General features: G+C 40.0%; 1 protein-coding gene across 2 annotated transcripts in view; it reads right to left on the reverse strand.

Annotated features, from left to right (window-relative positions):
* The window catches only part of PAPOLA (poly(A) polymerase alpha), a 58,983-nt gene extending 36,157 nt beyond the window's left edge, over nt 1-22,826 (reverse strand). For both annotated transcript variants that reach the window (XM_054567061.1, XM_054567060.1), the window contains exons 1-4: nt 22,606-22,826; nt 7,619-7,792; nt 7,166-7,232; nt 1,823-1,904 (exon numbers count right to left, since the gene is read on the reverse strand). In XM_054567061.1, coding sequence (XP_054423036.1) covers nt 1,823-1,904; nt 7,166-7,232; nt 7,619-7,792; nt 22,606-22,613 — 331 coding nt within the window. In that variant the 5' untranslated portion in view covers nt 22,614-22,826. The remainder of the gene's footprint in view (nt 1-1,822; nt 1,905-7,165; nt 7,233-7,618; nt 7,793-22,605) is intronic.
* Between the last annotated feature and the right edge of the window lie 2,823 nt (nt 22,827-25,649).

A 25,649-nucleotide genomic window follows, 5' to 3' on the forward strand; every position in this document is an offset into this window, starting at 1 on the left:
CAAGATCCAAGGAGGCAGGCCACGGTATTTGTTATTTAGTGCTTAATAGGAGGCCAGCACTTAGTACGTTGGGAGAACACGAGAGAGAATTAAAATCAGTAACTGGGATCATAAAAGGGAGGGATAAATGTGGAATCAGGTCAACATAGTCTTTTTCCTCAAAGACAAGAGCTGAGGCACCACCAGGAAGGCTGTTATTTAGCCTGTTCATGACGCAGAAGAGCACACAGGACACTACTGGCACCAAGGGGTGGGAGTCAGGCAGAGGGAAAGATGCCAGACCAAACAGAACACATACGAGGTCTGTCCAGAAGGCATCCAGCCATGTGCTACGAAAAATAGAGACATTTATTGAAGAAAATATAAGATACAAGAAACACAAGACACTGCACATAGGACAGTGAAACCACAGTCCCCTTCAAAGCAGGCACCTTGGGACCTCACAGTTCTCCCAAATCGCCATCAGCCACCCCCCGTCCTACTTTCCTGAATCTCACTGACGGTCTGCAATCTCTTCCCTTTCAAAGGGGACTTTAGTTTTGGGAAAAGCCAGAAGTCACAGGGCACCAAATCTGGGCTGTAGCGGGGCTAAGTCCCAGGGTGATTTGATGTGTCGTCAAAAAACTCTGCACGAGACGTGATGCATGAGCAGGCACTTTACCGAGATGAAGCTGCCCATCACCAGCTGCCCAGAGCTGTGGCCTTCTGAATCATCAGAATAGTTTCCACTTAACTGTTCCACTTAAATATTCAAGCTTAATGCAAAATTTGATGCAGATTTGTTGCTTTACTCGGTCATTCTGAATGCGAGGGCCACACAGTACACATGCTCACTCATCAGTGTCTACTGCCCCCACTGACTAGTACAGTGAAGGTGTCACTGTTCACGCACATGCATTCCAGTGCACTCTCCTTGGCTGCCAGGTAACATCAAAGTTTGTGAAAACCATTCTTGGTATATTAACAATGGCTGGACTTTCTCCAGACAGTCCTCGTATAAAATGGCAGAGAACTTTTAACACAGAAGCCAGTCAGTGGTTGAAAAGTAGAGCTTCAAAATACCCAAGAACCCTAGTACTGCCAAGATGACTGGATGGAACTGTTCAAGCTTTACTGCCTCTTTAAGTCTCAGACCCCTATGTATTACACGAGAATAAGAGAACTGAGGAATAAATATGATAATGAAGACCAAATAAAGTATTAGCTCCATGCTCAGTAAAAAGAACAAGCTCAATAAATGTTCTCTGCCATAACAACATTTTTATTGTGTACTTACTTGCACAGAGGAAAAAACTACAAGTGTAAGTAAATTACTGAAAGTCAGTGACTGCAGAAAAACCTTTTTTTTTATTTTGATTAACTGTATTTTACAACTATAATAAAAGTATGGGGGAAAGAAAATCCACAGGTGTTTTTAAAAAGCTTTAATTCATGTTTGTTCTGATTTCCAGTTTAAAAGACTTCAGGTATAAGAAATGGCACAGAGAGCAGCACTCTTCAAAAGAAGCTTCTAATGGGAAAAACGTTCTCCTATCCATTATGGTAGCCACTCACCAGCCATTTGTGGCCATTCAACATTTAAAGTGTGGCTACTTCTACTGAGAAACTGCATTTTATATTTTACTTAACTCTGCATTAGACAGCACAGGTACAGTGGGCATCATTTTCTCTTTCTCCTCACCAAATTTAGCTTCCCTGAACTACTCTCTTTCATGCAAAATTAAGCTGTATGATATACTAAAAGCAACTGAGGTGAATACATCATTCAAGCTTTTAAGTAATGAAAAAGTATTCCTCTCAAAATAATTAAAACAATATTTACCTTTCGTGTGTACTCCTAATCTGTAAGATCCAAATGTAAAAATTTTTCCGCCAACATTTTCAATTACAGATTGTGGAAGATTCTGTGAACACAAACAAGAAAGTGGTTATTTTCCCAGTGGAGCGCAAAGAAAATTATTTCAAATAACACAGTATATTAAAAAAGAAGAAAAGTAAGCCTTCAGTGCAAATTTAGAGTGCAAAAATAGAGGATAAGCGCCACAAAACACCAGGCCTTCACAGATCAACCTAATATGAAGTTCAAACAATTTTCAACTTCCAATGAGTGTTCCTAGTGAAGACCCTTACTATTTTAGAATTCTGCCACACTTCTGGAAACTGCTTTAAAGAAGACTATAGTAGAGGAGATTACATGACTATGCAGGAGCCATGATTCAGAGATTTTATTCATGACAAAGAGGCTGCATAAATCATGAATGTTACAATGTAACAAAAATTTCTAACTGCTTAAAAGATTATATTATACTCAATGATAATACCAAATAGTCAATGGTACATTAGAGTAGCAATTTTCAACCAATGTGCCCTAAGACTTTTTAAAACACCCAGTACCTGACTATTTAATCGGGAGCGCTGACCTGTTTTCCCTTATACTGTCAAATTAAAAATTAACAATAGCCAACACAACAATAGCTGTCCAATGTGAATGTTCTGTCTTGAACCATAAATATGTAGATCATATAATACTAGAGTTGCATCTTACTGGTCACACCGCAAAATAAAGCTGAGTCTAGTTAATTCTTGGTACTAGAAATCCTTACACACGTATGTATAGGCGCCTGATTTTTTTTTTAAGAAGTCACTTTAGAGCAAAAAGGATAAGTAATTACTATTTTTTTTGTAAATCAATCAAAATTATACCTATTTTTTGTCAGACCAGCAAAAAAAATATATTTTTTGGTGTGCCATAGAATTTTAGTAATTAGTTTACATATGTCATGAGATGAAAAACGTTGAAATTTACATTATAGTATAAATTTGCCATATCAAAAGTGACTTTACTTTAAATGGTTTAGTCTTACAGTTCCAAAAGACTTTGGTGGAACGATTCTGAGCAGGACTAAACTTACTGATGGTCTCTTAGAGAAGAAACACCAGAAATAAGGAGAAAGGAAGCATTTAATAACTTCTTCCTGGCCCTGGCATTAAAGTTCCATGGTGAGTACTTAATGTTCCTAGTGATAAGGATGATGTCTGCCCAAACAAAAAACGATGTAAGTGACTCATTTCTTTACATTCTAATTACTCAGAATAGTAAAATCTGATTCAGTATCAGAGCAAAAAGAGGACCACTTTTTCCCTTTGCCCTGCCAAAATGATTTCAACTTCAAAAACCCTGAAAATAAATTGTAAAGATTCAGGGACTTCCTGTGTTTTAAAAACATATCTAATCATCACTTATAGAAAAGGCAATCTGTATGTATAATATTACATTTGCTAAAAGTAGGCAAGGCCAGAAACCACAAAAGGCTCCAAAGAGTCAAAGCAATAAGAAAGAAGAACAAAGCTGGAGGTTATCACGCTACCTGTTACCAAATTTTACTCTAAGATGCCCTCGCAGGCCAGTGCTCAATCAGTGGACTGAGCACCAGCCTGCAAACCAAAGGGTCACTGGTTCGATTCCCAGTCAAGGGCACATGCCTGGGTTGCGGACCAGGTACCCCACTGGCAGCGCATGAGAGGTAACCACACGCTGATGTTTCCCTCTCTCTCTCCTCTCCCTCCCTTCCCCTTTTTCTAAAAATAAATTAATAAAATCTTTTTAAAAATTTTACTGTAGGCTAGAGTAATCAAAACAACATAGTGCTGGCATAAAAACAGACACAAAGATCAATGGAACCAAATAGAGAGCCTGGAAATAAACCCAGCCTATATGGTCAGTTAATCTATGAAAAAGAAGGCAAGAATATACAATGGGATGAAGACAATCTCTTCAATAAATGGTGCTGAGAAAACTGGACAGACACATGGAACAATAACAGAAACTGAAGCTGAATCAGTTTCTTATACCATATACTAAAATAAACTCAAAATGGACTAACGACTAAATATAAGACCTGACAGCATAAAAATCCTAAAAGAAAATATTCAATAAACTCTTTGACATCCTTTTTAGCAATTTTTTTTTGATATGTCTTCTCAGGAAAGGAAAACAAGTAATAAACAAATGGGACTACATAAAACTAAGAAGTTTTTGCACAGCAAAGAAAACCATCAACAAAACAAAGATACCCTACTAAATTGGAGAAGATACCAATCATATATCTGATAAAGGGTTAACATCGAAAATATACCAGGAACTCATACGATTTAACACCAAAAATAACCATCTGATTAAAAAATGGACACATGACCCGAACAAACACTTCTCTGAAGAGGACATGCAGATGGCCCCCAGACATTATGAAAAGATGCTCCACATCACTCATCATCAGGGGATCGCAAATTAAAAACCACAGTGAGATACCATCTCACACCTGTCAGAATGGCCGTCATCAAATAAATCAACAACTGCTGGCGAGGATGTGGAGAGAAGGGGTCCTTGTGCACTGGCGGTGGGACGGTGCATTGGTGCAGCCACTACAGAAAAGAGTATGGAGGTTCCTCAAAAGATTAAAAACAGAACTACCATGTGACCCAGCAATCCTACTTCTAGGTACTTCTCCAAAGAAATCCAAAACACTAATTCAAAAATATATATGCATCCCATGTTCACTGTAGCATCATATACAATGGCCAAGACATGGAAGTAACATAAGTGCCCATCAGCAGACAAGTGGATAAAAATGTGCTAATATGTACAACAGAATATAACTCAGGCATTAAAAAAAAACTCTTGTCATTTGCCAACATGGATGGACCTGGAGGATATTATGCTAAGTGAAGTAAGTCAGAGAAAAACAATTACCATGATTTCACTTACCTGTGGAATGTAAAAAAAAATAAACAAACTCATAAATACAGAGGACATACCAACGGTCGCCAGATGGGATGGGGGTTGAGGGAACGGTGAAATGGTGAAAGGGATTACGGAGTACAAACTGCCAGTTATGAAAAAGAGTTACAGGGATGTAAAGTACAGCACAGGAAATACAGGCAACAGTATTGTAGTAACTATGTACGGGGCCGGGGGAACTACACTTTTCAGGGGGAATCACTTCCTAACTTATATGTCTCATTACTATGCCGTACACCTGAAACTAATATAACATTGAGTATCAATTATAAGATAATAATTGAAATATAAAAAATTTAAATTAAAAGAAAATTACTGGGTAAGGAAACTTACTACGCACTTCAAGTACCTGAAACAAGACTATCAATGAGACAATGCTCTTTTTTTCACATTAAATAAATTTAAGTTCTAGCCTTGTCTAGCTGACTACAGTTTTAAATTTAACTAAACATCTAAGAAAAAGCCATTAAAACAGAGCTAAGTTTTCTACGTAAGGTTTAAGGAAACACCAAGTTCAATAAATGAATAAAAAATACTGAAACCTTGGAAACCTTTTGCTTGGCTCAAAAGAACTTCCTTTTCAAAACCTCACTTTTACCAAACTCCACTAATGAGGAATAGGTAATTTATGGAGCCCCACTTCAGAATATTTCACTGCTAAAGTTTTAATCAGTTACTTGAAATACACACTGTTTTAAGGGGCGGAAAATATTATAAATTTGACTAAAACCAAAAGACTAACTTTTCTTCTATGCTGATATCCTCTCTCAGGTTTTCTTCTACCCTGGTTCTTTCCATCATTTTTCAGCTGTATTACAGAGTAAATATGCATTTGGTACTACACTGGAAAAAGTAGCAGTGAAAAAACTATCACTATTTAGGTGTTTTGTTTTTTTTTTAAATGGGTCCAATGAATTCCATGCACAATTCTAAGAATCATTTCTTTACCAGAAACCTAGTCATAGATTCATCAGTTGTGTGTATGATTTTTCATAATTATTAGAAACTCAAAAACTTATAAAAAACTAAGTATTCAGTTTCAGAGTCTAATACCTGAAAATCTAAAAAAGGCTAACTGGCCTGGCTGGTGTGGGTCAGTGGACTGAGCATCGGCCTGCGAACCAAAAGGGTCGCTGGTTTGATTCCCAGTCAGGGTACATGCCTGGGTTGCAGGCCAGGCCCCAGGGGGGGGGGGGGGGGGGGGGGCAAGGGACAACCATACATTGATGTTTCTATCCCTCACTTTCTCCCTCTCTTCCCCCTCTCTAAAAATACATAAATGAAATCTTTTTTAAAAAATGCTAATTGTTATAGGATTCCTTAAAAGGTAACAAGATTTTCAAACATTTAATATACATTTTTAAAGCACCTTTCCAGGAGAATATCTACTTTTTTAGTAAAGTGTATAAGTAATTACTGAGTTTCTGCTTTGAAATGCTGCAGCCAAAAGTACTTGCATAAAAAAATAAAGAAAATAAAGAACCTATGCACCCCAATGTCCATAGCAGCACAATTTACAATAGCCAAGTGTTAGAAGCAACCTAAATGCCCATCAGTAGATGACTGGATCAAAAAATTATGGTACATTTACACAATGGAATACTACACAGCAGAAAGAAAAAAAGAACTACTAAACTTCGCGACAGCATGGATGGAACTCGAGAGCATTATGCTAAGCGAAATAAGACAGGGGGCAAAAGACAAATACCATATGATCTCACCTATAAGTGGACGCTAACAAACAATACAAAGATGCAAGGAAAATAAGACCAGCAACACTGAAAGGAAAAGAAATCAACAGAGACAAGAGGGAAGGAGGGAGGGGAGGCGGGGGGAAAGGAAGGGAAGGGGAAAGTCAAGGAACATATAGCAAGGACTCTTGGACAAAGCCAAAGGGGAAGAGCTGAGGGAGGGAAGGAAGGAGGGGGCAAGGGAAAGTGGTGGGGGGGAGGCAGAGACAAATGTATTTGAAAAAATTAAATAAATAAATAATTTTTTTAAAAAAGAGAAAAAAATAAAATAAAAATTCACTGAGTTCAGTTCAGATTGTCCTGTTTTCAGAATAACTAGAAACAAAATATACAGGGTGAAGGAAAAAGCAGATTTACAGCTGGTCTATGGAAATGACAATAATTAATAACAACACAATAAATAAATTTTCACATACTTGCAGGTACAGGAAACAGTTTATTCTTGTATTATTTATTTAAGTATTCTACTTTCCATACAAACAACTCTAAAACTATTTTTCCCCACCCTATAAATTGTTACCAAGACTTTAAGTCCACTCAAACATGCACATGTTACACAAGACAATAGCTACGTTCAGCAGGCAAATTATTTTATATACAAATTAAGTCACATTACCTTGCTTTCACTGATTTCTCGTATCCATTCTTTTACCAGGTTATTTAATTTTCCCAAAATTAAAATCCTGTTGATAGAGCAAATAGCAAACATCAAGGTGTTTGTTATTCTAAATCAGTACTTATTAAAATGCCAAAGTTCCCCCATAGGTGGCTTCCTAAATTTTAAACAGTGTGTAAGTTACCAGAATGAAAGTATGCAGAAATTAGGTACATGCAGGCACCCTTACACTGGGTGAGGCGGTCCCCTTACTCCTCGTAATTCTGTACTATAATAACCAAAAGCATCAAAAATCAAAATTAAGGGAATGAAACTCCAAATAGAAAAAAGGTTTTTCTAAGTATCACTCTTGTCTGAAACATATTTGAGGGAGTAATTCTGACTTTCTGAGTCAAGAATGCCGCAAAATTAGTCTGTTAGGCTAATAATGTTATAAATGTTTTATGTATTTACCTGCGCTGCAGTTCCTCTTCCTCTTCAAAAACCCCGAAGGGCTTCAGAGTCTCAATCAGCTTCTGTGTGAGCAGGCAGTCCGTCTCCTTGGGGGCCGCTAGGCTGATAGGAGAGGTGATGCCATAGTGCTTCTGCGGCGGCTGTGTCTGCTGTGATCCCTGCGTTGTGACTGGACTACAAATGGAATTGGGTAAAATTACTGCCAAAAAATTTCTACAATTTTGAAACAAATTGGTATAACTAGAAAAACTGCTTTAGTAAAATGTATTTCTACACATAGTTGGTTGACATTTTACTTGTCTTTCCATAAAAGCTACTAAAAGCAAGTGACCAAATAAAAACATTATTTCTCCTCCCACTCCAAAGAGTTAAAATTGTCACTACCTAAATATCTAAAACTGTAAGTAATAGTCCAGATCAAATATACTGCTGGGGAAAAATGCTATCTAGACAGAAGTAAGCTGAGAAATTTTACTTCGTGAAAAAGGAGCCAAAATCTGTAACACTTATTCTAAAGCAATGACAAACATACTACAAAAACACTGTTTTACACCAATACAAGAAACTACCCGAATGGAACGTAACATCTGATTCACAATGAGTAAACCCATAGGTGAACAGGGCAGATGACAGAAGCGTAACTGGTGAGGGGTGGGGACGAATAGTCACACTAAGCGTGTTACATATTTTTAGTAGGAAATCTACACTTAAAACAATGATGCTAGCCTGAAAGTTTTTCCATTTTAAAAGAAATTCAGATTTTTATAATAGGATTTAACATAGCTTTAAATGTTTTAATCCACCTTGTTGAAATAATTCATAATTCAATGGACAAAGACTCTTTAATAGCACAACCATTACTTAAAAACTATTAAGTAACATACAAAGCCAGGTAGGGGCCAAGAGATGTACCTAATACCTGGGTCACTTATTTCCCCCACATTAATAAAGTAAATGTTTGTTTTACACACAGACACACAACACCTCTATTAAGTTCAAAATACATTTTTCTTTTTAAAATAAAATTCAATAATCTATTTACTTAAGCAATTAACATGCCAAATCCAAGAATCCTAGGCAGGTTAAGTCCCATTATGCAGTTACTGCCTACCCACTGGGTTCTGGTTTATACTGTGACCATTGGACCGTGTTTTGTATTTTGTCTTCTGATAATCAATACAGACCTAAGAATGCCAGGAGGTCCATACAGCTTGTTACTAATTAGCCAGCCGGCTGCTGCCTATCATCTAGTCGACATTTTCTGATCTAGATGGAAATCGTCTCAATTTTAACAGATTTTACAGTAACATTTACTAAGTAAATATCAGTTTTATTACCTCTTGCAGCAAATAATTCGTGCCAGAGCACTTCCTCCAACTCCTTTAATCTAAACTGCATAGCTACACAAGGCTATGATGTTAATTCACAGAGCTGGGAATCCACAAGCACCAAGCACTACCTGAAGGCTAAATATCTTACATTAATGTTCTACTTCTCAAATTTATGTAACATCTCCTATGCTTAAAATATATAAATTAAGTGTAAGTGCATTCACAATGTCTTGGTTAATATACATTTTCATCAATCAACAAATAATTATCAGCTCCCTTAAAACTGACATCAAAAAGGTGGCCCTTGAAACCAGTCTTTTCCTCCTTCACTCCATATTCTTAAATAGATTTCAGATAAATTAGGTATTGAATGTAAAAAAGTGCACTTACCACATAGCCTGGAGTAATTACATTCTTTTGCATTGTTCACTGCTTCATAAATTTCCTCAAGTAAGCTATAGCCCTTCATTACTATTCCAGGATTACGAATACTTTTATGAACAATTTTAACTTGAGTGGAGCCAGAAATGAAAACAAGGGTAAAGTTCATTCTAGATAGCACTGATGCAAGCAAAGAAAGCTTTGAAGTCAAGTGTAAACTTAATTCATGTTTTCTAAACTTCAAGTAATAAACCTCTACACTGTAGTTTTGCATTTTTGTTTTTTGTTGCTGTTTTGAGGAAGTAATGTTTCTCTGCATTTATTTCCTTTCTGAAGGGGTTAAATTCATTAACAGTTGAGTTTAGATCTCAGTGGGGTTAAGATTCTTCACTTATATTTCTGATTTTTTTCTTTCTCAAATATTCTGGTTTTCCACTGTGAGATCAAAAACAGTGATTGGAAAGCCTACTTCAACTACATTACCGAATTACTAGGATAGAGACTTAGATTTCTAAATTCACACCAAGTCTGTTCACTCTAATTTGAAAAACAAATGTTGATGTCTACATTAGTTTCCACATTAACACTTCGATGGGGAAACAAATCATATGTAAATTGTAAATTTTATTTACTTTATTCGAAGTGTAGTCACATCATCTAGGATAAAACCACATTTATTTGTCCCATCTAATTCAAGAAAGGACATATAGAGCATATATCTACATATGCACGTATACAGAACATATATCTAATTAAAGTATACATACGGAACATATATTAATTCAAGAAAGAACATATAAAAGAAAAATAAATCACAACCAAACAAAAGGAAAGAAACACAAGATACCTGTGCCTCCAATATAAATGACAATAAAAAGCAGCAAGGCTCCAAATTCCAGGCTGCCAGATGCTCTGAATTTCCAAACTATCCCAAGAAGAAACATTAGCCATGAGATGAAAATAAATCAGTTGCTAACAAAACAAAAACACACACTCAAATACTGGGTAATTTGAAAGTTTCTGCTTTACAGACTGTCTTCTGGAACCATACACCAGACAGTTATCAATCCCAAGAATGCAAAGCTCTTCCGCCCCTTCCTGAACACATCAGACACCTGCTCATGTCTATCACTTTCTAGAGACATTTTTACCAGTATTTAGTTTTCTTCAGACATTATTCTGTTTAAAAATAAAACTACAATTATGTGAAACAATGTAAAAAAAAAAACACAAAACACCCTAGATATAGCGTTCCAGTATGTGTGACTCATTAAAATTTCTTTCTGGTTTTCAGTATCAAGAGCAATTGTTCTTTTGAGCAACTGATTCATCTGCATCTCATAAACATGGTGTATTTACCTTCAGGACACCGCCCGAATTCTTAGAGCAAAACTGGTGTGAATTTAGCAAGTTCTCTACAAAAATCCAAATATCACTGTTTTTCTGTAAGAACTATTTTAGTATCCTAATTTCTTCCTCTGCTTTACATGTCTATCCTTATTCTTCCTTTCCACGCACTTTGAGTGCAAACATCTTGCTAGTTTTTAACATGCGACTAAAGCATTCTTGTTGGCAAGTCTTACTCCTTTCCAGGTCAGAGTGGGACACACTTACACAGAGTACATACACAAGTCTTGCTCCCTCTCAGAATCACAAATGACTGCCAGAGACTACCATTTGCAGGGATGGGGGTGAGTGTGCAGGGAAGGGTAAGAGGGCACAATGTTAAATATAGGGTCCAGCACAAATAACACTCCTTTTTTATTACAAAATGTTTTATTATAAAATTATAAGCCTGTAATTCTGTAACAAAACAGTATCACTCTCAGGCACACCATAACATTTTAGGTGAAATGTTCAAATTAAAACTATAAATTAACCTCAGCTGGGGTGGCTCAGCAGACTAAGCACTGGCCTGCGAACCCAAAGGTCAATGGTTCGATTCCCAGTCAGGGCACATGCCTGGGTTGCAGGGCCAGGTAGCCGGTTGGGGGCATGTGAGAGGCAACCAAGTGATGTTTCTCTCCCACTCTTTCTCCCTCCTAAAGATAAATTCTTTTTTAAATATAAATAAAATGACAAATTATTATACCCATATTATTACCCTATAACCACACTCAAGCAGGCCTTACTTCTGCTGGACCCTGTATTTTCAGAATCCTCTCTCTTAGAACCTGGGGTTTTTGGTTTTTTTTACTACATTTAATATATTTTCTACATATGTAGAAATGTATTTACTACATAAAATACATTATTTTCATCAGGGCAAAGTTCACAAAGCTCAAAAAGGGCAAATGCCCATTTTCCTTTCTTTTAAAAAAAAAACTTTTAACAACGTTCTCTGTAACAATTCCATTCCAACTACTCCAGTTCTGACACCTGGCATTTTGGTCCCACTTCCTTCCACTCCTTTGCTGTGCCAGTCCACCATCCATGCTGCCACCAAGCATATCTTCCCAAAACACAGCTTCCTTAAAAACCTCCACAAGTTTTGGTAATGGCAGTCAAAACTCCTACTCTCAATTCTGCAGCAACGTGATAAAGTAGAGAGGCCTATTTCCTCTTCTACTCTGGTGTCATTCTGCCACTAGTGAAAACTATTCTTGTTAAGTTGTGTCTCTATGGACTTACCTGCAAATTTATTACATCTCTTCTCTAAGTTGGATGACAAACTAGGAATTTAAAAACTATGACACATTTGTGACATAAAGAGTTTTCCAAACACAGCAAGTTTTTAAACCAATACTCAAAGAGAGCTCTGTCCTTTCCCAATGATAGGCTGCCCAAGACCTGACTCTAATTAGGATATTTGGGTTCTTAGAAAGAATAGCAACTTTTTTGTAAAATTAGTACAACAGGCTCCTTATTATGAAATACTCAATGGCTTTGGTTGTATAAAGTTCAAATTACAGATGCCATGATACATGTCAAAACATTTAAAAATTACAGAAACATTTCAAAATGTTAAAGGAACACTATTTTCAGAACCACATTTAAGCAAGAGACAAGTCCCAAAAGCCATACACAAACATGTTTGCCTATATAAAACTACTCCAACTTTTATATAGCAAAAACACATCATGGCCAAAGGTAAAGCAAATGATAAGTGAGAAAAATACATGCAATCTCTGCCAAAACAAGAACATTCTACTCTAAATACATAAAGTTCTTAAATCATACACAGTCTCACTGGAAATCAGGGAAGCAAATTAAGACAACTATTTTCTGCTAGAATGGAGAAAAACAAAGTTCATGGATAGCTGATAAAAATTAACTTATGCCCTGGCTGGTGTGGCTCCGTGGACTGAGCACTGGCTTGTGGACCAACAGGTCACAAGTTCGATTACCAGTCAGGGCATATGTCTGGGTCGCGGGCCTGGTCCCTAGTCTGGGACGCATGAGAGACAACCGCACATTGATGTTCTCTTCCTCTCTTTCTCCCTCTCTCTAAAAATAAGTAAATAAAATCTTTTAAAAAAAAATAAAAAACTTACTATAAACCTCCAATGTTGGCAATGGTATAAGAAAATGAACACACTTATCCATCATAATGAAAGTGAACTTGGTGGATCATTTTTAAAAGCAATCTTGCAATAGTCATCAAAATTAAAAACGCATATATCAATCTTCTTTGAGACTTTATTTTTAGAGAGAAGGAAAGGGAGAAAGAGAGAGAAACAACAACAATATGCAAAAGATACATCGATTGGTTGTTTCTCGCACACCCCCAACTGGGGACTTGGCCTGCAACCCAGGCGTGTGCCCTGACTGGAAACTGAACCGGCGACCTTTCAGTTCGCAGGCCGGCACTCAGTCCACTTAGCCACACAACATAAGGCCATATATCAATTTTTAAGTTTACGTCTAGCAACTTCACTTCTAGCAATCTATTGCACAGAAATTCTAGAACACAGAACTCAAACTGAAGGCCCTGAGGTAGGAAGACATATACTATTTAAATCATATTTAATATACATAATATTGCACAAAAATCCTAATTTCTGGCCACTTCTGGGGTAGGGGTACAATGGATTAGATGGCAGGCCAAATACAGATTCGGCCCCAGAATCTGCACAGCAACAACCTTAAACTGAGCAATGTCAATCCCAGGGTCACTTCCCCCAGAGGGGGCTTACTTGCTATTTGCAAATGAGTACCTCCCCCAAGTTATAGAATTTGATGCTTTTCGTAAGACTCACACAAAAAGATATCCCAGGTTATTCACTGGAACACTGTACACAATGCACTAACAAACTGGAAACCACCTACATACCATCCCCATTAATATAGAACTGATTGATTATAGTACATTCTTACAATGTAATATTATGTGATATAAAAAGAATGAGGTAGTTATTACATGTAAGTTGCATGGAAAGATACCCACAATGTCAGATAAAAAGCTGTAGAATGTAATTATGATAATAGCTAGTATTTATTGAAACACATTCCAGGTTGTGTGTAAAGCACTTTACATTATTCCCAATTGTTCCTAACCACTCCATTAACTCACTCCATTTTATAGATGAAGAAAACTAAAAAGAGAAAAAAGAAAAGGCTCACCTAAATTCACTGGACTAGGGTATGAACCCAGGCCATCTGACTATAATCGTAACCTGTATGTATAGAAGCTAAGGTACCTCTACATTTTTTTCACAATATAAATACAGCTTTAAAAATTGTATGTGCACACAAACACACCAAGCAGAAATGAGATGGAAATTTTTCACTTTCTATTTTGTAAACTTGTCTCAATTTGTTAAACTTTTCTTAAAAACAAATATTAATGATGTCATACAAAAGCTGAAAACCTAATTCTGCTACTATTCACCACTAAACTAAGGTAGTGACATTAAGGAGTTCAAATAAATCACTGCCTGGCAGAAAGGGACACCAAACAAATGCTCAATATAAAACAGGCATGCAGTTTGGTTTTTTTTTTTTCTTTTTCTTAAAGATTTTATTTATTTACTTTTAGAGAGGGAAGAAAGAGGGGGACAGAGAAAAACACCAATGTGTGGTTGTCTCTCGTGTGCCCCCAAAAAGGAATCTGGCCAGCAAGCCATGTGCCCTGACTGGGTGTCGAGCCAGCAACCTTTCAGTTCGCAGGCCAGCACTCAACCCACTGAGCCACACCAGCCAGGGCAGTAGTTGTTTGATTATTAGCTAAAAACCCAGTTTGTGCTAATATAAAACACATCAAAGAAGTTTAATAAAGCAAGATTTTAAAAATAAATTTTCCAGTGCAATACTCTGTGATTAGAAATAGCAAATACAGCCCCAGCTGGTGTGGTTCAGTGGATTGAGTGTTGGCCTGTGAACCAAAAGGTCGCGGGTCCCATTCCCAGTCAGGGCCCGTGCCTGGGTTATGGGCCAGGTCCCCTGGTAGGGGGCGCCCGAGAGGAAACCACACACTTGATGGTTCTCTTCCCTCTCTTTCTCCCTCCTTTCCCCTCTCTCCATGAATGAATAAACAAATGAATGAATAGGTGAGTGAATGGATAAGTAAATAAAATAGCAAACACAAAGCACATCATGCTTTATTTACTGATCCAGGAAACTGCTAAGGCATCCAAGCTGATCAAACTTCATGAATCCAATTTTCCTAGAAGCACCTTTTTCCTCACTTATTTTTTTTTTTGCCAAAAAGTATGGTATAATAATTAAGATGAAATTGACTGAGCTTGTAAATACAGACGAAAGACAATGCTAACATTAGGAATACAAAGATAGCCTCTGTTCCCAATGACAGTGTCAAATTTGGTCTAGGATTCAGACCCTTAAACAGCAGATAACTGCAAAGTAAAAGCTTAAAATAAGTATTGCAGGAACAAAAAGCTAATGCTCTTCAAAAGTAGAAGTGAAAGAGGTGTGTACTCTAAATGACTGGAAAGGAGAGAGGGGAACCACAGTCCAGGTAGATGCTAATACAGAAGAAAGGACAGCAAATCACCAACGGTGCTTTCCCAAATAAGCAAATATTTCATGTCTTTTCATCCCAACTTAAACAAAGCTCATACTATTGACAAATCCCTGCTTCCTCATATAGGGCATCTGTTATGTGCTGTGCCCACGGTATTAGCAGGATCAACTGCCTCAACATACTGGCAGCTACCAGCCGACAGAAAACACTATCATTTTTTCCTAGTTTTAGACAAGTTGAAACTTGAAAGCCTGATATTGTTCCTTTGAAGCCATCAGATAAATCACAATAACTTATTTAATGTAACAAATCACCACAGTATAGTTTGCTGTTTAAAGGCCCTCAACTTAAACGTAACGTGCCCATTCAGATTAAGCAGGAAAAAAAGGACACTGGATAGAAAAGGATTAAAGGATCTCTCTAATCTACGTGAATGTGTACTAAATATTAATTCTTGGTGGAAGTAGTACAAGTCTATTTCACAGTAAATGTAACATGTTTTAATTTTACTAATAGCTTAGAGTCAGTCATATAGCCAAGACAATGTATTTGCTAAGAAACTATTCCAAGGATGGCTAATTTGCCTGCCACGTGATCTGTGTAAGTGGTACTAAATACATTTAGAACCTAAATATATTCTTAAAATATGTATGCCAAGTGGATAATCCAGCCAATATTTAGAAAGCAGCAGCAGAAGCCCAGACACAAATGGACAGTTTATGCTGAAGGGTAAGAAGTTATGATGAATCCCAAGGCCACACTTTGGAAATCCAAGGTAATTATCCAGAAAAAGGATACTTGTTATTCAATTATAACAATGGCCAGGTAATTTTTCCTTGGGCACTTCCAACTGCCCCTCTGCTCTCTCCAGAGGGGGCAGCAGTAAAACAAAACCAGACAAACCACAGCCCTCCCACATCAATTTGCCAAGAACACTTGAAAATGAAGAAAAGCAAATAGAGAATCTGAAAAACTACAAAAATGTATCAAAAAGGAATAGTCAATATATTAAAACATAGTATCATACACATTAACTCCAGGAAAAGCAATTTAGACGTTTCTGATGACCAAAATGACAGGAACTCTACTCTTAACCCCAAACTATAAAAACCTACCATAAACTGCAATAAGTTGGTCTTTGGACAATGTATAGAGGGAACATAAATTTTAAAGACAATTCTGGCTGTTGTGGCTCGGTGAATTGAGTGCAGGCCTGCGATCCGGCAGGTCAGCGGTTCAATTCCTAGTCAGGGCACATGACTAGGCTGCTGGCCTGGAGCCGGGTTGGGGGGTTGAGGGCATGCAGGGTGGAGTGGGACAGGCAACTAACCAATGTTATCGCCAACACATCAATGTTTCTTTTCCTCTCTAAAAATAAATCTTTATTTAAAAAGTATTTACTAAAAAATAAAGATTTTATTTATTTATTTATTTTTAGTGAGAGGGGAAGAGAGGAAGAGAAACATCAATGTGTGGTTGCCTCTCGCACACCCCCCACAGGGGACCTAACCTGCAACCCAGGCGTGTGCCCTGACTGGGAATCAAACCAGTGACCCTTTGGTTCGCAGGCTGGCACTCAATCCACTGAGCCACACCAGCCAGGGTTAAATACATAAAATCTTTAAAAAGGAGTAACAAATACCTTTCCCACAGAAGGCAGTGGTCACAAAATGGGAGTTTGTAACTGGTAAATCTGTACATGGTTTTAAATAAACAAAAGTCACTAAAAATACATACTAAGTTCTTAGGTTCAATACTGTATTATACTTTATGTAAACTACACAGTGTTACCAATAAAAAATTTTTAAGACTCATATGTTCTACACACATACCAAAAAAAAAAAAAAAAAAACCCTTTTAATTGAAAATTACTTCTACGTAGGCTATGTCAAGACTCCAACTGAGCTGATCAAACGGCACCCAACAAGGTTCACAGGTGATGGCAGAGTACTAGAATGAGAACGGAACATGGAATCTGGAGTTGAATTAAGGCCCAATCTACCACTCAACACCCTCAATTCCTTGGACAAGTGACTACATTGAGCCTCAATGTAACCATCTTTAAGGAGAACTAATGGCTCCTCCAATGCTGCTGCTCGGCAAATTGTAAACTGATTTTGTGCAATTACTTAAAAACTGCTGAATATTCAAAATAATTAACATACAGAATAAAAGACATGCCTCCCACCCTACCAAAAAAATGAGAAATAGCTAAGAATTCCAAATGGCCTCATTTTGCCTACAAGTAGTTTATAAACTCCCTTAGATGCAACTGAAGAGGAAATTTAATTGTAATGTTACCTTAAAGGTGGCTTTGTTACCAACAAAGGGAATGTTCTAATAAATCAAACAAAATATTTTACTTTTTTAAAGATTTTGTTTACTTTTAGAGAGAGAGGAAGGGGGGGAGAAAGAGAGGGTGAGAAACATCAATTGGTTGCTCGCAGCACCCCCAACCTGGGACATGTGCCTGTCTGGAAAATCGAACTGGCGACCTTTCGATTGACAGGCTGGTGCTCAATCCACTGAGCCACACCAGCCTGGGCTCAAGCCAAATATTTTTTAAAAGTATGTTATCAAGCCAGAAGGCTTTTGCCTAAGAAATGGTGGGAGTTATGGTGAATAGAACTGAACAGGCTCATAAATTTACTCAACTCCAATACTTCCTTCCCAACTTTTCCATGAAAATGAGTGAACTGAAAACATGATTAAGGTAAAATACCACACTTCAAAATGATAACCAACATTCATTAAGCAGCAAACAATTCATTACAAAATATCTAAATCCTAAAATCTGAGAAACTCTCTCAGAGGTTGTCTTCCCTAGCAATTACCTAATGCACTGTTTTTCACTGACAACAAAAAATGTCTTTAAATCACGCGTCCTTTCCTCCAGGCTACATTTAAAAACCACCAGAGAGCCTTCCCTGGCACTACCACTGGAAACAGCAGCTTGGCGCAGTTGCTAGCCATTACTATACAGCAGCAGTTCAGAACCTTTTATAACTCTTAAACTCTATCGAGAACCTGAGAGAGCTTCTGCTATATGGATTATGTCTGCCAGTATTCACTGCAGTGGAAATTTTAACTAGGATGTTTCTTTAATATTTACTCATTTAAGTAACAAGAAATACATTACAGGTTAAGCAGAAATAACTTCTTTCAAAGCAACTGTTTTTCAAAACAAAAATATAGTGAGAAATATGGCATGGCACTGTTTTACATTTTTGCAAATCTCTTCAATTCTGGCTTAATCAAGGACAGCTGAATTCCCACAACTGCTTCTGCATTCAATCCCTTTCAATAAGCTGTTTTTGTAGACACATATGCAGAAAACTTAGCATCACACCTTTGTAAGAGAGAATAATTTAATAACCTTTTCAAATAATTGTGGATATTTTTTGATACTACACCAAAACTCCCCAAGTGGCAACTTCAGTGAGATTAGTTATGGTATGAAAGCTGAAACCAGATCAATAAACCCTTTGTACTGTTGCATGAAGATCCACTGGTCTATCTTGTACTTTGAATTACCTTCTATTCTACCCATGTATACTTTTATTACACCATAACTGGTGATTGGGAAGATGTGGGTTCACCGAATTACACTTGTCTTCCAAATGTTGACACATTATACACTTTAAAAAAAAAAAAAAAAACAACAAACCTCTATTCATTAATATCACCACCAGTCTAAGTAGAAACATTTTACATTGTTGGGATGCTGTCAAGCTCACAGTGGCAGAATTGAGCTTTCCAAAATCCTAATTTTTGCTTGAAAGCTCAACTTTTATCACTGGCCACAAATACTGCCTTATTTTTCCTTAAAGATACAGGCTCACTTCATTTTCAAGTAAAGTTAAATAGTCAAATATGAATACCCATAGTTCATCACTCGTTCTTTCGGGTAAAAACAGAACTCCATGAGAAAAAGCACTCGTTTAGTTCACAAATCAAACCACCATACATGCGTTCTTCTCAAAACAACCGTTCTACATTTTAGTATACACCTTTACGCATATTTCCCATTTTATCACAGCATACTTAAAAGACAAGCTCAAGGATTAAGATGTAATAAAATCCACATCACTGCTTCATCAAGGGCTTTTCCTAAACTGTGCAGTGAAGAAGTATGGCTACCAGTACCATGTGCCGCCTCTGCCCTGACTCTTCCCACGCCACGGGCACCGCAGCACCCGCGCAGGCGCCACCAGGGTAAACGACCTATCCTCTCGGCGCTGCTGGGGAACGGTTTGCATTTCACGGACCCCCTGAAAGGACCTCAGGGGTCCCTGCCCCTCCAGCATCCACAGACGGCCTCTGAGAACCACTGCCACACACAATATTACCATCCACCAACAGGTCCCAAACGTACCTGTGATCACTACAGGAAAACTACTCCAATCCTCCCTTCCCCCCCCCCAAACACCCACAAATATTTAGGAAAAAAGCTCGTCTCCCCCAAATGTTGCTAAATCTCTCTTCCAGTAACTTCCACGACAGTCTATGAATGTGGCATGAATGCTAGGTCCCTAACACTGGTTGCTCTCCTTAAAGTCTCTTCAAGTGTCACAGCAAAAACTAACCTGATGCAAATAATGATCTGACTAGCACAGAGTAAGACAGAAATCTGACCATGGTTTCCAAAGGGGCATGACACTCTGTATTAATGCACTGGCTCTCAACAAAAAGATTTTGCCCCCAGAGCCCATTTTGCAGTGTCTTTTTTGGTCATCACCACTGGGAAGATGGGGAGGGTGGGCCTTCTGAAATCTAGCAGACAGAGGTCAGAGATGCTGTTAAACATCCTACAATACCCAGGACAGCCCCAGGAAGAAATTATACAGCCCAAAATATCAATCATACCTACATGAGAAACTCTATTAATGAACCCCATTACTGCCAAAATTGTTGGAGGTTTTCATCATCATGGCTCTTAAGTCATATGAGTCTTTCAAAATTATATATACAATTACATATGATTTTTAAACAAAGTAGGGACACTTGTTCACATTTCATAATGACCTCAACTTCAATAATCTATTTTAATTTAGTCCATTCAGTCCATTCTGACAACCCACCTATGAATGTTTCAACCCTACCCACCTACCCACATTTGACAGGACAGGCACACCAAAAATGAAAGTGAAGTCAAACATTATATAACCTGGAAATCAGAGTTCCAAACATCAAAGTAACAAAGTTAATGTCAATGTGACACCAGGACATGAAAAACAAAGCAAATTAATGAGGCAAAAAGTCTGCTAAACTAGGCAGGCTTTGGTCTTTCTGCTGCACACTTAGGCTAAAAACGGGAGGGAGAGCTACTGAAACACTAGCCACGCTGTTCACATTTCAGGAACACACCGGGAAGCCCTATCCACATGGAAACCTGCTGTCTGGACTCTGTCTTCCATCTTACACATTTGAACCACTGTCGAAGAATTTGAAGCTCTTAGGTTTTCCAAGGAAATGTATACCTTGCTCCTCAAAGAAAGCTTGGAAAAAGTAGGTACAAAAGGAATTTTAATTTCTAGAAAGAAAGACAAATAAATATTTACTTATTTCCTCATGAAAGCCTTATGAAGCATAAATTTCCTATCATGATCAATTTTCAGTACTGACATCATCAGAAAGAGAAGTCCCCTTTTCAAAAGCAGCAATAAAATGTCAGCCAACACAAAGAAGTCACATGGCATCACTGCAAACATTTAGGTTTATTTTAATTGCTGCTGAACTGAAAAAGGCCACGAAAGTATTGCTTAGACTCGGTTCTCCTGGTGCCTCTTTTTACCTTTCCATTTAAGGATGAATCAATTAACAGGGATCTTGCAAATTCCAAGATCTTAGGTCTGCATACTTAATTGAAACTAATAAACATTCTCATTACAGAAATACGTTGATAAGACTCTTAAAATGACAGGAGCGGGTGAGGAGTATGAAATTCCTTGAGAAAACATTGTGTAAAATGCAACAGATGTCCTTGAAGCCTTTGTCAAAGCTAGAGGCTCACCTGTAAAGACAGACACACACACGTACTCACACACAGGGTGGGGCAAAAGGTTTACAGTTGCTTCTATGGGAAATAAAGTAAGTAATAACTCAAGAAATAAACTATTTTGCATACTCACAACTGTACATAAAAAGTAAACCTACTTTTGCCCACACTGTATAAATAAAATTGGAAAATTATAACCGGTGATAGGTGCAAAAAGGAAATTGTCTGTACTTTAAAAAAAAAAAAAAACACACACACACCTGGTGTGGTACAATAGATGCCTAGAAATCATGAAGCCTTTATTTTGCATTCAGGTAAAAAACTTCCGAGTGTCAATTACATGCTTCGTTTTGGAGCTACAAAGAAAACTCGGTCCCTCGTCTCCAAGGGGCACTCTTACTCTGAAATCTTCAAAAACGAAAGAAATGCAGTCTCACTATTTAGGCCTCAACACTGCTGTATAACCGCAGAACATAAGCTGTGCTCTTTCTAGCTCAACAACGATTTCTAAAATTACATCTCATTCTTTCAATGAGCAAGGGAAAACTTTTTTAAACTCTCTACAAGGAAGGAAAAAAGTAGAACATGAAGGTTTAGTGAGATTAGAAAGCACAGATGGACTAGCTTTACGTCTACAATCAGAAAAACACAAAAGTTATCACCAAGAGGTGGAGGAAGAGGGAAGCTGGCTGCAATCACGCTACATCAAAACAAAACAGGGCGAGCAAGCCAGAACCTGGCGCGCTTCGGGGGCCCCCTGGCAAGTGCCCCATTCCTGGCGGTGGAAGGACTGGGGAGGGAGCGTTCAAATAGCCGGGGCTCAACGCCCAAAACCGTGCTTTTTAACCAGTGCTCAAGCCACCTCCGACGTGGACGCCGGTTAACACTAGCGCACGATTTGAGCATCTCAGAAACGGGAAGACAGAAACACAGCGCAGGTAGACAGGGAACTGGAGCCGCGAAAGGCGCCGAGGAGGCGCGGCGGGCGAGCCCGCACCCCACGTGCAGACCCTGCGAGGAGCACGGCCTCCCTGCCCCACGCCGCCGGACACAATTTGGGGTTTTCGGCCGGGGCGGAGAAGCGGCAGTGGTGGGGCTGGAGAATCCTCCAGCTCTTCCGGAAGGGGAAGGCCCCCGGACCGACGGCTGCAGAAGCCAGGAAGAGGTGGGGGAAGTGGGAACCAAGCACAAGGGGAAGTGCGGCAGCGAGTGGGTGAGGAAACAGGAAGAGCCCCAGTCCCGCCGGACACCCCCATGGGGCGAGGGCCCGGGTCGCGCGCCACCCCGTCCTGCTTCCCCGACGCCCCCAAGGCCCCGCCAGCGTGCGAGAGAAAATAGAATACAAATTACTTACAACGGCATCGTTTCCTGCGCCGGCACCGCCCAGTCACTTCCCCCCCGCAACCGCCGCCGCTGCCGCCCTGGGCATGATCCACTGAGGCGGGAGGGAGGGGGGCCTGCCGCAGCCCTGGGTCCAACCCCACTCCCGCACCCGCTCCCGCCGCTTTAAGCGCTTCTCCTCCTTCCCCTTCGTCCTAACATGGCGCCCGAGCGCTACCACAGCAACGTTCTAGAACCACTGACGCCGCCACGCACGCCGTGCGCGCGCCTGCGCAGAGACCTCCCGGAGCCGCGAAGCTTCACGGGAAAGGTAGTTTATGAAATGGCCGACGGTCGAGCAATTTCCGCTCTAATCCCGGCACGTTTTTGCTAGGGGTGCCGTGCGTCACGTGGGGATGATGCGGATAGCTCTGGTTAGCGGGTCGTCGGTCGAGCGGAGACGTTCCCGTTGGAGAGCGGGGCGACGCAGCCCAGACGGCGCGAGGAAGGACCCGGAGAGGCCCTGCGACCGCGAGGAGCCGCTTCCGGCGCATTGTGAGGTCCCCGCGGTTCGTGTCGCCTGAGGTCACGGCGGCTGCGCCTCCCCTTGAATGGCGCCTGTGGCGGCGCTTGGAAGGGACTGAGGCACCCAGGCGTGCCCCGTATGCCACCCGAAAGCGGGGTCCAGAGCGCGGCCACGTGGGTCGGTGCCTTGGGGTTGTAACAAGTTACCCAGCCTCTTCATACTGAGGTGCAAAGTGAGAATAAACTTCGCCCTGTTGAACGTGGTCGTGCGAGAGGGGTGCTTCGCAGAGCTGGGTACAGAGGGCTCAGATATGATGTTATTAGGACCCACCTTCCCCCGAGACGGCGCCTTTCGGCTGTTTGGTCCTCTAATGCATGTACTCAGACGCTCGAGAAGTATTTGTTGAATGAATAAATTCGCAGGGTAGGACGATGAAAGCCAGTTCTGGAACAGAAGTTAATTTCGCTCTAACAAATTGTGGGAACTTGGGCGGCAGCAGCCACTGGGAATTTAGGCGGGCACTGTTTCGGCCATAGTTTCCCCGAGGCTGCGTTTCCCAGCCCTAATCGCTCCCTGGGGTGGCACCGGGAGCCCTCTCCCACGCCCCCGGCAAAAGTTAGCGAGGCCGTGCCCGAGCCAGACGCGACTCTAACGCTCCTTCGACCGTGGAATGAGAACGCGTTATAAAGCGTCACACAGGTTGACGGAGGCAGAAGCAGGAAGGGATCAAATACGTACGGTAAACTTAAAGTTCTAAATTCTTTTAAATATACTCCGGAAACGTGACAGGGGATTTCCCCTTTTTCCCCCGAACATCTGGTGGGACTAGCGTTTGAGGACTAACGGCCCGGTGGGGAAAACACAGCGTGTCAAGCGGCGTGGCCCAGTGAGATAGCCGTTTGAGCACTTCGTCCGCGTGAGAAGTGCTGTCACTGCAAAACGCCCGGGGATTTCACAGATGTCAGTGTGAAATGCCTCGCTGATGATTTTATATCGTCGTGGATATGCTGCATTAAAGGAAAAATTACAAAAGTTAATTTGACGTGTTTCTCTTTACATTTTTAAGTGTGGCTACTAGAAAATTTTAAATTGACTACGTGACCGTCCTTTCTCTACTCTCTATCCAGAACAGCACTATCTGGAGACAGACTTGGATTTGATTCTCAGTTCTACTTATTTCTTACCCTCTTGTCATCAGGGTGGCTTTGGTTAAGGACCCAGTAGTGGGCCTGTAAAAGATTGACATGGCAGATCCAGAGAAAACAGCTAAACTGGAAAACTGCAGTCGTCAAACTTGCTCACGCAGGTAGGCACTGGTAATGTACTTGTTGAAGTAAAGACTGGGAACTTCTCGAGCTGCTGGTGGCGGTCCTCTGCTGGCCTCTCAGCCGGGAAGACGAGGTGGACGGCAGGCCTTAGTTGCTCAGCAGCGTTTTCTCCTTAGACTGAGGCAGCCCAACTAAAGAATATTTATTCAGTACCAGGAATGTGCCAGGTGCCACGTTGCTTGCCGAAGACGGTTAAAAGGAACTGTATCTGCAGGTGGAATCAAGGTCAGTTTCACATAGGAGATGACTTAAGAAATGTTCTGATAGGAAAAGTAAGGTTCAGAAGGGGGAGAGGAGGAGACGAGCCTTTCAGCCAGAGGAAGCTTTAAGAAAAGGAGAAGAAGGGAGAAGGAAGGGGCAGAGGAAGGAAAAGAGATCCCGATAAGAAAACTTACGGTTTGGTGAGTATATCAGGTAGAGGGGAAAATTAACAAATAAAGCAAAAGGTGCCAGGCTGAGGTTCCTTTCCACTACGAAACTACAGTGAAGAGCTCTGATGCTCTTAGACCCTAAGGTAGAGGGGGTAGGGGACAGATAATGGACCCATAATCAGAGGTGGGAATTACAGGGTGTGATTAAAATCCATGAATTAAAGCAATCTATGTTAGGGTTACGAGAGGTCAGTTTTAGGTCGGGTGGTCAGGCAGGGCCTCTCAGAGGTGCTGGCCTTTGAGCTGAGGCCTGGGGCCACTGAGAACTTTGGATTTAATCTTTTTGTGTGTGGGTGGGGGAGCCATTGAAAGTTTTGAAAACGGAAGATCATATTTTTTGAAAGATTTTTCAAGGGGTAGGGATGAATTTGCACCAGGAAAGACTTTCAAGTTGGAGGATAGGTAAGAGAGGATGAAGCTTGAAGGAAACAAGTTGAGAGATTTCGACACGTAGTTAATCCTGGTTGTGAGAAGTGATGGAGTGGAAGATAAAAATGTTCTAGGGAGGGTGACAGTGAATGGAGCTCCCAGTGAATGAAATGAGAGACAGGAAGGTAACTGGCTGAGTGGGTGAGTTTCACATGGGTGGATTTTGCAGCGCCTCTGAGAACTTCAGAAATGCCTGTCAGGCCACTGAAAACATGCCTCTGGAGCTGAGGAGAGATGACTGGGCTCGCGATAAGAGGTTGTAAACTCCGAATGCCAAGAATCACGTTAAGGGGATAAAGTTTCAGTTCCTGTAGTGACAAATACACCCAGTCACTGCAATCTAATGCAATGAAAATGTCACATG

This window comes from Pteronotus mesoamericanus, unplaced genomic scaffold (genome assembly GCF_021234165.1).
Source record: "Pteronotus mesoamericanus isolate MK-2021 breed Mesoamerican mustached bat unplaced genomic scaffold, CSHL_Meso_final contig_182, whole genome shotgun sequence".
Taxonomy (NCBI): domain Eukaryota; kingdom Metazoa; phylum Chordata; class Mammalia; order Chiroptera; family Mormoopidae; genus Pteronotus; species Pteronotus mesoamericanus.